Below are 13,634 nucleotides of genomic sequence, written 5' to 3' on the forward strand. Positions count from 1 at the left end.
GGGTCTAGGAGAAGGCTTGTTTCCAATCATTTTTATTATTATAAAACCTGAAACTTGAGGTTCTCTAACCAAAGGGGCAACTTCCTGTGGCAAGCCTCCCCTTGGGTGAAAGGTCATTCCCTTTAAACTCAGCACTCTTCTCCCACTGGCTAAAGCTTTTGGATTTTGGTTAAGTTGATGGGAGCGCCGAGGCTATTCTGTGCCCCCGGATCTGGCCTGGCTCCATTCTAATGGCAGGCACAGGGTCTCAGAAGCCCCCATGGGAGAGTCTGGAAGAGCGTTGCCCCCAGTAACCCGGGGGAGGACATTTAAAAATATCCTCATGTACCAAGGTATAGATTGGGAGGGAAAGTGACCTCACGGTGACACCATGAATTCATCCGACAGACCGTCCGGGTCCACCTGAACTTGTGAAGATTGAGGATGTCTGGGGAGAGAATGTTGCTCTGACATGGATACCACCAAAGGATGATGGAAATGCCGCCATCACAGGGTACACCATCCAGAAGGCTGACAAGAAGAGCATGGTAAGGTCTGCCCTTCTCTGGTTCAGCAGCAGCAAAATCACATTTCATCAGAGGTAGAGGGGGCGGCATAAGGCCCTCCTTGGTGAGGAGCCCTTGGGGCAGTGGACGAGTGACATGGCAAAGTGGAAAGGGCAGGGCCTGTGGAGCCACAGAGTTGGACTTGGATCCCAGCATTGCCGCCTAAGACCACGTATACCTGGACAGTCACTTGAGTTTGATCTCCATCTTCCTCATCTGTAAAATACACTTACCATGCTTGGTTGTTATTAAGTTAAAATGGCATAAAGCAGGCCGGGCGCGGTGGCTCACGCCTGTAATCCTAGCTCTCTGGGAGGCCGAGGCGGGCAGATTGTTTGAGCTCAGGAGTTCGAGTCTAGCCTGAGCAAGAGCGAGACCCCGTCTCTACTAAAAATAGAAAGAAATTATCTGGACAACTAAAAATACATAGAAAAAATTAGCCGGGCATGGTGGCGCATGCCTGTAGTCCCAGCTACTCAGGAGGCTGAGGCAGAAGGATTGCCTGAGCCCAGGAGTTTGAGGTTGCTGTGAGCTAGGATGACGCCATGGCACTCTAACCCGGGCAGAAGAGTGAGACTCTGTCTCAAAAAAAGAAAAAAAAAAATGGCATAAAGCAGCTAGTGCAATGCTCAAAAAAAATTCAACAAAGTCATTCATTCAATACATATTTACTCAGTTCTAGATTCTGACTCAGATTTATACCCATGCAGCTCTTTCTCCTTGTGCATTGAATGTTGGACAGTATAGACTTATGTCTAAAAAAAGGAAGACAGACACCAGTTAGAAAAGAAAGATTCTAAAGCGTTACAGCATGTGCAAAGGTCCTGAGGAGGAAAAGAACTTAATGTATTCAAGAAGCAACCTAGTTGGAGTATGAATTGTTATAACCTGTATTTTATAGATAAGGAAGCTGAGGCTCAGAGAGGGTAAAAGACTTGCTGGAGATCACCAGACTTTAAATGTCAAAGTTTGAACAGAACCTATTCACTACTGTCCTCTCTGTAAGTGAATAAATGAATGAATGAACACACAATGGAAAATGAAAAGCCATTTTTCATCCTCACGGGAAGAGCAAAACCTACTGAATGGTATGATAGGAAGCCTTTAGACATTTATACTAGTAGATCTCAGTAAGAACTTATTCCATGAAGTTACATCAGATTCATAGAAGAAAGACAGAGGGTTAGGAAGGGCAGTCTAAGTAACAGGAAGGCATTTCAAGCCACTTTTTCCCATAAACTGTTTCTAGTACATCTTTTGGTTTTCCTGGGTGGTTGCTACATGACAAAATAAGATTTTGGAACCGGGCCACACAGCAGGAGGGTGAGCAGCTGGGGAGCAAGTGAAGCTTCAGCTGTATTTGCAGCTGCTCCCCATCACTCACATCACCGCCTGAGCTCTGCCTCCTGTCAGATCAGCAGCAGCATGAGATTCTCATAAGAACGCACGCTCTACTATTAACTGCGTGTGCGAGGAATCTAGACTGTGCGCTCCTTATGGGAATCTAATGCCTGATGATCAGACGTGGAGCTGAGGCGGTGATGCTAGCACTGGGGAACGGCTGCAAATACAGATTATCATTAGCAGAGAGGTTTGTATAATTATTTCATTATATATTACAATGTAATAATAACAAAAATAAAGTGCACAATAAATGTAATGCACTTGAATCATCCCCAAAACCATCCTCCCATCCCCCAGTCTGTGGAAAAGTAGTCTTCCATGAAACCGGTCCCTGGTGCCAAAAAGGTTGGGGACTGCTGATGTAAAGTGACGTTTTCCTCTAAACCTGGAAAGCTTGAGACCTAGACTGATGAGTGACCTTCAAGGGAAGGATCTGAATGTCTTAGGCTCCCTTTAACAATGAGGGCTCTTCGTTGGAGCTTGGGCCCAATTCTAGCAGTGAATCCAAGGGCATCGTGGTTCCTACAGAGGGCCCTCAGGCAGCCCCCAATTCTCCCAGCCCTATCAAAATTGCTCAATATTTGTCTTCTTAGATAGGCCGTCAAGTTCAGGTGGGCCAGGACTTTCCTGCTGCTTCATGACCCCTAACCCCCTGTGTTTCTGTTGTACTTCAGCAGGGGCAGAGCCAGGGACCAGCAGCTGCTCACCCTGCTGGTGTTCCTCCCAGGGGATCACCATGCCATCGTCTCCTTGTGGCTCCGGAAGCTGTTCCTCACTTAAATTCCCATAGTCATTCATACCTTCCATAAGCATTGTTTTCATTACATGTGCCAAAACATTCAGGTTTTCATTCTCTTCCTGTGTGTTGAGCACTGTTGTAGTTGCTGAATCAAAATATTTTAAAAAGCTCCTGCTCTTGGGGCACTCACAGTCTAGGCAAAAAGAAAGACATAAAACCAAATAACACAATATAATAAATGTCAGAATAAAAGTTGGCATCAATTCCTTTGGGAATAAAAGAAGGCATAGCCACATTTTTCTGGTGTCTTTAAAATACCCCAAATTCATAGATAACGATGGCCCCTAAAATTTCCAAGGAAAATACTTTTTACAATAAAGTGTCTTTTTGTCAAAGTATGTATTTTCTTCATTCATGGTACTAAAAATATGTGACGCCATGTGGTTTTCTACTGGTTGCAAGTAGAAAACTTGGAACCTGCTATTATTTCTTGGTATGATGGGGGAAAAAATTGGAAAAAATTTTTAATGTAGACTTGACTGCTCATTCATTCATTCATTAAGTATTCAATAAACACTTGTTTTGTGCACAGAACCTACCATGTGCCAGGTACTGTAATAGGCTCTGGGAATACAAGAAGTGAGAAGAAAAGTTGGATTTTATATCATGGTGTGTTCATTCCCGTGGGGGAGGTAGACAGTAAACAAGAAAAATAGTAAATATAGAATATAATTCAAGGTAGTAAGTGCTGTGGGGAAAAATTAGGCAGATTAAGGTGATACAGTGTGACCACAGTGTGGCAGGGGGAACAGGTAGGGAAGAGAGGAATCTGTGCAAAGACCTGAAAGACACTGAGTTAATGGTATTAAGCAAATTTACTGGACACTATTAATTTTTCTCTAGTGATTTACCTTCATCTCTGCCTCATAATAAGTTGGCACTAAAATTTTATAATTATACTTTTTTTCTACAAAAGATGGATAGATAGACAAATAGGTAGACAGGTAAATACATAGATGACAGACACTGGTTATGAAGAAAATATAAAGGTAGTAGATGACATCTAGGATATTTGAATCTAATGTGTAAATGAATTAAATTACATAGTCAAATGTAAATAATTGTAAAGTATTAAATGTGCATTTTTATTACTCTCAAATATAAAAATTAGTGCTGTTTTTTTCTTTTTATGAATGCAGCATCCTCATTATTTATTCCAATTGACAGCTGGAAACGTGTATTTATTTTTCGGTCTAATTATTATGATTTTTTCTTTTAGGAATGGTTCACTGTCATTGAGCATTATCACCGAACCAATGCCACCATTACTGAACTGGTCATAGGGAATGAATATTATTTCCGGGTCTTTGCTGAAAACATGTGCGGCCTCAGTGAGGATGCGACGATGACTAAAGAGAGTGCGGTGATCGCCAAGGACGGTGAGTGGGGAGTGGACTGCCACTTAGAAACCTTGGTCGACAGTGACTAGACAGAGAAGACTGAAAGAAGGAAAGATGTGGTGAAAGGGAATAAGAAAATGGTAAATGTACATTGTAAAATCTTGGTAACGATGTTCAAGTAAAATTTTAATTTTACAGATAAAAGTTTTTAAGTGAAATTATATTATTATTGCATTTTTTACAAATATAGCTTTAATTCATTTTGGCTTCTAGGCAGTGGATCTATAAATGGCTAAAATCACAGTGATAGGAAAAAATAAACATTTACTTACAGAGTTTTGTTACTTTTATTCTTGGGGACCTTTAGTGTAGCTACACCTAGGACCCACTCTGCAATGAAAGGAGAAACTGAACTCTGTCTTTATCATTTTACTGCATCATAAATCACTCTCCTTCTTAAAGCCAGTCCTTGTGATTTTTCATATTAGAACACATTTCTGTTCAAAATAGAAACACACAAAAGTCTTCTCCGTATCTGTTTTAGTTTCAGATGACCACTCTGGCTTTCTGTCCCATGTGTGATCGGCTATACATTTGTACCCCTCAGAGTATATGCCGTGTGGCATTCGCTCATGTTTTTACATGTTTTCCAAGCTCAGAGAAGTTTGAATCATAAGTAAAGCATGCCAAGAATAATACATTCTCAGGCCAATTTTCACATTTTTAACGTATTTTTAATGGTTTTTTTTTAAAGGTAAAATCTACAAAAATCCAGTGTATGACGACTTTGATTTCACAGAGGCACCCATGTTTACTCAGCCTTTGGTTAACACCTACGCTGTAGCTGGTTACAATGCCACCCTGAACTGCAGTGTGAGAGGAAATCCTAAGGTACCATGTTTTCTACCACATCAGTTGAATTTAAAGTCCCTCTTTTATATTTGCCATGTTATAATTGTAAGTAATAATATAAACAGACCTTCCTGCTGCTATTTGTGTCTCTCCAGGATGAGGGAGTGGGTAGAGGATGTTGGTGTAGTTAGGTACACTATGCAAATGTAGTAGTAAAACATGCTTATATGTCTTTACTAACTAAGGGATACCTTCTAAAGAAAAAGAAAACCACCTATTTTTAAAAGAACTGAGAGGTAAGGAGATGAAAGTAATATTTTTTTCACCTGGGAAATTAGGTAGTAATGTTGAGAGTTCTGTAGTAAGTTAAAGTAAATAACAATTACACTATAATGCAAGACAGAATATAAAATGTGCTTTGATAAGGGCACACAGAGTGCTAAGAAGGGAGATATCACATCTGATTGAAGAGATTTAGAAAGATTTTAACGTTTCATGTTTGCACTTGAGAAGAACAATGAATTAATGAATGTTGCCCATGGAGATATATATCCCCGGGTGGCGCCGAGGAAAAGTGCCATAGAATTTGGAAAAATTGTGAACAGTGGTATTTTTTCCTGTATATATCTTGAACAGAAATAGGAAAGTCAAAGGAAAGAGCTGGACTGAGGGTGGGAGGAAGATGCTGAATGAATGAATGTTAAATTGGAAGTGATGTTGGTACATCCAGGTGGGAATGAGGAGAGGTTCGTCCCGAGTTTAGGAGAAAGGCCTATCCCCACCCATGCTGTACATTAAATGCCCAGAACTTATTCATCTTGTGATTAAGTTTGTACCCAAGTAGATCAAATTCAAATGCAACTGAATCCATTTGGGAAGATTGCCCTAGAACTGTCCTTTGAACAAATCTGGCTTTCTTCTTCAGAACTGCCCGTTCACATTTTTGCCAAGTACTGAGTTGAATTTAATTTGAGAGAAACAGTGCTCAAGTAGATGTCTGTTCTTGGTAGATGTGCTTTCTTTTTAAGCTATGCTTTAAAACTCTGTCACTGACTTTGATGGTCTATTGGTGTGCTAAGTACAGATATATTTTGACCTAACTCTCTTCAATCTTAACTTCAGCCTAAAATAACCTGGATGAAAAACAAAGTTGCTATTGTGGATGACCCAAGATACAGGATGTTCAGCAACCAGGGGGTCTGTACCCTGGAGATTCGTAAGCCTAGCCCCTATGATGGAGGCATTTACTGCTGCAAAGCAGTCAATGACCTTGGGGAAGTGGAGATAGAATGCAAACTGGAGGTGAAAGGTATGATATCCAAGATTTCTTGTATAGACTAAAGTTAAAGAAAATCATTTCTTTATTGTTCTTAATGCAAAATCCAAATTGTTTGACAAAATGCTGCAGCTGTGGCAGGGATGGGGCTGGGGCTAGAGAAGCAAGGAGGGAATTTGGGAAAGAAGACATTTTTACATTCTGTATTCACTCATTTGTTGAAGGCTACTTGGTTATTTAAGTCAACTTATTTTTATGTCTTGTGATTTTTGTTAACTTAAGGAATATTAATTTCAACGGCATGCTGGTTTGTGTACAGCATGGTGAGAATGAATAGAGTCAAGGGGCTGTCACTTTGGTGACATAGTCCATCTATAAATACAAGCCTAGTGTCAAAACTCATCTAGTGAAACTGCAGTTGAGGAATTCACACTGTTTTTAATTAGTTTAGTATTTTGTGAAACTTCTAATATTTATATAGGTAAGTTTGCTAATGAAGTGTTTGATATTACACATATAGAATATAATATACACATATTAAAACTAGTTTTTTAAAAAATCTCTAATTAGAGAATTTTTATTTATTTTATTTATTTTATTTATAGATGTATATTTCCTTTATACTAGTTTTCAGAAGTGTGACGACTAATGTAAATCAAGAAAACACATAAGGATTTATGTGATAGCAGTGTCTCAGCATGAGCTGCCATCTGAATCGATATTCATATTAATTGATTATCATTATTATGCTGAAGTTTTTCTTTACAAGCAGAACCTGCTTTGGGACACCATGAAAATCCCTTCAAACAAAGAGTCACCATTATGAGATAATAGGTGACACGATCCTAATGTGTTTTCTTTCATTCTTAACTGTATTATATTGCCATTCTGTGATAACCAAAATCTTTATTTTTCCTACCTCTCTATAATGAAGAAATTATGGGATAAAAGCCAGAAAGATGACTTTATAAATATCTGTTTTAGAAAATCATAGTAAATTCTTGGGGTATTTATGTTTTTACAAAAGATTCTTTTAGTCCTAAATCTAGTGTAAATATGGTAGAGAAACTTCTCGAAGAAAATAACTTCGTTTTATAACTTTTTAAAGCATTGTTTTTCTCTTATGATTCATAACTAAAAGGAAAAAATTTATTTTTTTCCTGACAAATATAAAGCATAAAATATTCTTAGAAAATTTCAGACCTTATTGAGATAGTCCTCATAAACATGAACATTATTATTATTTTAGCTACTTTGTTAGCTTTAAATGATGAATAAGGTCACAGTTGCAAATCATCTGGTTTCTAAACTTCTAGCCTTATTAGTTCTGAGGTATTCTTGATGCTTCTGTTTCAACATCCCCCCCCAAAAAAAACCAAAAAACCAGTGCGACTTATTCATGCTTTGAAAATACCTGAATGTTGTTAATGCTATAAAACAATGCTTTCGTAAATTGCTCAATATTTGGGGCCTTCGTTAAAAGTGAATAATGTTATGCATATACATGATATATTTTTATAGTCATCATATAGTAAATTGTACAGTAATTGAATTTAATATTAAAAGTAATGTATTCTAGTACGTAAGTTCAAAATGAAGTATCGTGATATACTGATAAAAGCTTTTGGTCCTAAAAGTAAAGCTGAAATTGTTTATCATCAGATTGTTATCTGACAATAGGTAACTTGAATCAAGTTAAGCTGTGAAAAAAAAGGTAAGAATGTCAACTAAGAATCAATAAATACCGGTACAAATATTCTAATTCTGCAGTGATATATCAAGGACTAAATACCCCTGGACAACCAGTCTTCCTGGAGGGGCAGCAACAGGTTTTAAAAGTTCATATCCCACTGGATATTTCTATTTTCCGTTCCATTCCTCTTACATGAAAATGCACTTTGCATGTAAAGCTTGACTTTCTCATTTGCTTTTAATTGTATTTCTTAGCAGCTCATGGCATACAGTGTTTATGCCATGAACAAGGAAGGCCAAATTATTCAAGGATGTTAAGTAATGTAGAAACTAAGTTTTTTGGTCAGAAAACAAAGTACTGTACCATATGTCGCCATAAATAAAACCAGAAAGCTACCTTTGAAGGTGATCTTATTTTATATAATAAGACTATCACAACTTGGGAATCAATAATATTTCTTTAATATTTTCATTTTTTAAATGTAGAAAGATATGTTGTTCTTCCTTTAAAATAGTTTACAGCATAGTTTTCCTTAGATTCGTGACGAAGTTCAGAAAACTGAACATTTTAAACTTGCTAAGTTATAGAAAAAAATGCTCTGGGCGTTTTTGATGGAGGATACAAAAATAGAGCCAATATTTGGAAACTTTCATATTTAAGATGTTCTGATTACAAATTCACCAGTAGAATATCTGTAACCCATCCATTTGTTGGACATTTTGTACATTTTTATGGGGACCCAAATTATTTCATATGTTTATGAACTTAAAAGGAGAGAAAATTCTAGGCCCCATTACAAAATGTATTAAGCAACAAATGATACTGTCATATATGTATGAGTCACCCCCATTTGAGGGAGCAAATGAAGAGTTCCTTGGGGCTGGGTAGGCAACCTTATATAAACTCTATGAGAGAATTTATGTAGAGCTATGCCTGAGTTTACAATATTTGCTTTCTGAATTTCCAGAGATAATATCAGCTTTCAAAAGAGGAAAAAATTAAGGTTCTTTTCTTAAAGTTTTATAGATTATACATATAGTAGCTTTGTAGCCTAAGTTTAAGCCTTGTGGTTTTTTTAGATCAGTCATATATATTCAGTTTATAATATAATATTGTAGAATACGCTAGTCTAATATTTATACTTGATAATTTCGCCTTTTAGAATTTCAACATATATATATGTACACTAACACTTTGTCTACTGTCAAAGTTTTTCTTTTGTTGAAAAACACAATATATATATGTTGTAGGATTTTTGTTTTAAGCTAATGGTTTGGAAGCTCTTACCATAAATATTCATTATTCAATCAGATTGTCTTTGCCACCAATTCAGGCAAAGCAGTTGTGCCTATTAATAAATGTTTTACATATTAATGATCCTTTTGAAGTGACTGGATCCCCACCCTTCATTTCATGTGCTTTTATTTTCCTACATCTTTCACAAGACTAAGGATTAATGACATCACCTCATCATAATCGTGACCATAATTTCATCCAACAAATACTCAACTTTGGTGTTAGCACTTTATTAATGCTCACAACTTCTCTCTCTCTCTCCCTCTTTCTCTCTTTTCCTTAGTTGTTGCACAGTAAGGATTTTTGAATGTATATTGTCATCTAAGGTAAGCTTTCATATGGTTTTGGCATATGAAGCTTATGACTCTCATAAGCCATACCAAGCCTGTAGAGTATGGCATGATTTTCATTACATAATCCAATGAAAATAGACTCTTTGAAATCGCTAACTTTGTAGTTTTAACTTGTATTTCAGTATCTTGAAATTAACAGCTAGTACTTATTCATCAGCAATCTCCTATTGACATGAAGCAAGTTGTTTGAATGCAGTAGAGCATGAGTCAAAGCATTTAATGTAGATGGAAATGAGTGATACCCCAGCATTCTGGATTCTTTGCATCAAGGAATGGACATGTACATAAGTGGCATCATTTCTACCAATATGTGACTTGAGTTGGTTTTTTTAAAAAAGGAGAATGACTTTCTCAGATTTGCATTAAAGGAGTTTTAAGAATGTTCAAATGGCATGCTGTTTTGTCTGAACGTGAATTTATTAGCGAGTAGTGAAGCACTTCACTAAAGGACCATGAATTTTTGTGGTTTCATGGATTCTCTCTTGAAGGGTACTTTTATTTTTTAAATATAATTCAGAAACTCAGAAGGTAGGTATGGAACATTAGCAGGTGTTTCTCTCGCCTTCGGAAGATACTGGACCGGTCTTAGTATTTTTATAATAACAAAATATTTTCAATTTTTGCCCTTTTGACAAGGTATAAATGGCCAAAGTTACAGGGAATAGTTTTTTTCTTTTCCAATGTGCTTGGATAAGAACTTCTTGTGCTTAATTAAAAAGCACATTAACAAATTAGAAACAGATCTTCCCGCTGATCCATAACATGGTATGGGTTTATTGTGCCATTCAGTCAGATCATTTAAATCATCCACGAGGAATCACAAAACCTCTCAAAGAGCAATAAATACTTTCTAACTACTTAGGAATTTCAACCAAGATTGAACAACAGTAGAGGAAAAAAACTGTCACGGGTCTGCTGGGAACTTGCTTTTCCTTCTAGAGGCCAAGTGTTTTAAATTCTAAATGTACTAAAACCAGAAAAGATTGCCAAGTAGGGACTGAATGAATCTTTGTAACTAACAGGAACGTAATTAGTCACGTTTTCAGGCAGCTAGTCAAGAAGTATTATTTCAGCGATTTTTCACTTAGACGGTTTTGACTTTTCCCTTTTTCCTTTTTGTCCTCTCCAGGTGGCCTCTCCTTCTGCAGGCTCCTCTTGCAAGGTGTGCCTCCAAATATAATTGATTCCTATTTGCGAGACTTGCAATCAAGCGATCCTGAGGAATACTGAGGGCTCTGCCTGTCTGCACTCCGCTGCTTTGAAATCTGGTTGCAATGAGAAAGCATTTTCTGTTTTTCCACCAGGCCCCCAAGTGTGATCATTTTCTTTCCTCCTAATGTTGAAGAGAAAAAAAAAAAATGTTTGCACAGATTGCTTAATTAAAAATTGCAAAAACAATCTTATTTGAAGTCAGCACTTTAGTCATTATTGTCTATGCTTGGTCACTGTACTTTACAAAAAAACAAGCTATAGAAGAAGCAAAAGCAGTTATTTTAGTTTAAAATAGTTGGCTGTCAATGCTTTTTTTTCCCCCAGAGTAAAAAACATGATACAGCATACCACGATTGAATCTTAAAAACCCAACTTTCTCTTGATCTAATAGATTTTTCTATGCAAAGCAGAGCTGTTTATTTCACACGGGCCTGCTTAACACCAGGAACTGTGCCTCCTTTCCCATTGGAATTCAGTAAAATACTCCTTAAAATTTAACTTTCAAACGAACTTTCTCAGTAGAAGGGAAAATGTATTTAGTAAATGGTGCAGTAAATCTGAAGTGTTTATGATGAAATGACACAGTGTTTGGGTGTTTGGGGTTGTGTACTTAGACACAGAACAGAGGAAAAAAGGCTGCGAGCCAGGACGATACCGAATCAGTTCTGGCAGGGCATCCTGGCCAAACCTACCAGCACTTCCGCCAAAACAGCCAGTCATAGTGATACAGGGGCTGCAACAGACCACAGAGCAGTTACAGATTTAGGGTTTGCAGATAGTATCTGTGCAATCTGATGGAAACCTTCTTTAGAAATTTAGCAAAGAAGTATTTGTACTAGCCCATAATCTTTTGAGCAACTTCCTCCACTCTTCCTGATATTACAAAGTTTCAATTAAGGGAACAAAATAGAACTATAAGGTACCACGCCATTATTGTTTATTCCCTCACCTACCCTCTTTTTTCTCTTTTTGGTCTTTTGTTGCAGAGGCTAAATATATTGTGACTTTCAGGTGGACCCATAGTATCTTTGGATGACATTTAAAAATATCTGCCCTGCTTCCTTTCCAGATTAGAGCTGGGCAGTTGTATGGCTGTCATGGATCTGGATTGATGTCGGGCTAATGTAGGGAAGGGTGGATGATCCAGGTACTTGCAGCACATTAGAGAGGAGCAAGGGAAAACTCTAGTTTGTGTCCAAATTACTGTGGGAAGTCTGGTTCATCTATAAAGACATGAAGACCATATCTCTATGTGCAAACCAAGAAAGAAAAAGGCAGTATGGCAAAACCAATCAGTGTGGCCCCTGCAGCCTGGTTTCTGGGTCCGAGCCACAGTGCCGCAGCCGAGCTGGTCACCTGACTCAAATAAATGCTCATTGACTGATTTTGCTAAGTCATGGTCAAGTTCAGTAGGCCATTTACAAACATAGCCTAAAAGTGACGGTAAGCCTGCTTACAGAATTTTGGTTCCCCACTCATGACTTTGTCTCTCTAATTATATTTCGTGCTATTAATAGATAATGTTACTTTTCCACATATAATCTCTCCTCATATTAAGGGTCCTCACACACTGCAAAGTTCCAATAAAGATGCAAAAGTCTATAGTGAAACTGCAAAAAGCAAAAAATGCCAGAAGCTGTCACTGCTACGATTTCCCACAATTTTGTTCTCATTTTGCTTAAATTTCACTCTATTAAAGAAAAATTATATACTATCACAGGAATTTACCAAAAATTTTTTTGGGGACTAAATATTCATTAAAATGCTTAAAGGATCATATTTATTTACTTTGAAAGAAAGTTTAATGAATATTCTCATCTAAATCAATATAAAAGTAGAAAAAAAACCCATTAGTTCTAAGAAATGTTAGAACAAGATAATATGTCCTTAACTTCATTTATTTTTATATTGAATTCTGAACCACTCTTTTCAGCTCAAAAAATGAGTAATTGAATGTCTGGTGTGTGCTTGGCACTATGATAGATACAGCTTGGAATTCAATGATGAATAAGCTACTTCATGTTTTTAAGGAATTGATAATGTATAAGACTAGTACACAAAGGGCAACATATAAACAGGGCAGAATACAGGGATGAGAGCACTATAACCCTTCAGAAGTTGGATAATGTGGTTTATATATTTGTTATTATCAATGTATGTATCATACTAGAATGGAGTACAGGACATAACCATATTATTAAATACTTTATTTTTCTAAATCAAATTAAATATGACTCTGAGCTCCCCACTAGCTAGGGAGATTGACAAATTCTCTCTGTCTTGTTTGGGGGATCCTACTTCAGCCTCAGATTCCAGAATCAATTGGAATCTTTCCTGGTGCCTAGAAAATGGAGAGAAGAAAAGGCCTCTTGTCTTCGGTCTATGCTGGTGACCACAGAAATCCTTGAGGTCTAACCTAGTATGGTCTACACAAAGACAGGTGACTCTGAAACTTCCCTGACAAGTGTGGACCTGGGTCTTTCAGCTTTCAAGGCTATCACTTGGCTATTGGATTAGTCAGGGTTCTCCAGAGAAACAGAACCAATAGGAGATGTATATTAATAGATTGATTGATTGGATACATAGATAGAGATCTAGGAAAAGATTCATTATAAGGTATTGGTCACGGAATTATGGAGTCTGAGAAATCCCATAATTTGCTGTCTACAAATGGAGACCTAGGAAAGCTGGCAGTGCAGTTGAAGCCCCGAGAACCAGAGAACGACGGTATACATCACAGTCTGGGTCTGAAGGCCTGAGAACCAGAGAACGATGGTATACATCATAGTCTGGGTCTGAAGGCCTGAGAACCAGAGAATGATGGTATACATCATAGTCTGGGTCTGAAGGCCTGAGAACCAGAG

General features: G+C 37.4%; 1 protein-coding gene across 1 annotated transcript in view; it reads left to right on the plus strand.

The window, feature by feature from the left end:
- Nucleotides 1-10,790, plus strand: part of MYBPC1 (myosin binding protein C, slow type) — a 104,080-nt gene extending 93,290 nt beyond the window's left edge. Inside the window, exons 24-29 of the mRNA XM_012650243.1 lie at nt 388-527; nt 3,968-4,127; nt 4,843-4,979; nt 6,063-6,249; nt 7,987-8,045; nt 10,688-10,790. Of these exons, the coding sequence (XP_012505697.1) occupies nt 388-527; nt 3,968-4,127; nt 4,843-4,979; nt 6,063-6,249; nt 7,987-8,045; nt 10,688-10,738 (734 nt within the window). The 3' untranslated portion in view covers nt 10,739-10,790. The remainder of the gene's footprint in view (nt 1-387; nt 528-3,967; nt 4,128-4,842; nt 4,980-6,062; nt 6,250-7,986; nt 8,046-10,687) is intronic.
- The last annotated feature ends 2,844 nt before the right edge of the window (nt 10,791-13,634 follow it).

Source organism: Propithecus coquereli, unplaced genomic scaffold, assembly GCF_000956105.1.
Source record: "Propithecus coquereli isolate 6110/MARCELLA unplaced genomic scaffold, Pcoq_1.0 Scaffold316, whole genome shotgun sequence".
NCBI lineage: Eukaryota > Metazoa > Chordata > Mammalia > Primates > Indriidae > Propithecus > Propithecus coquereli.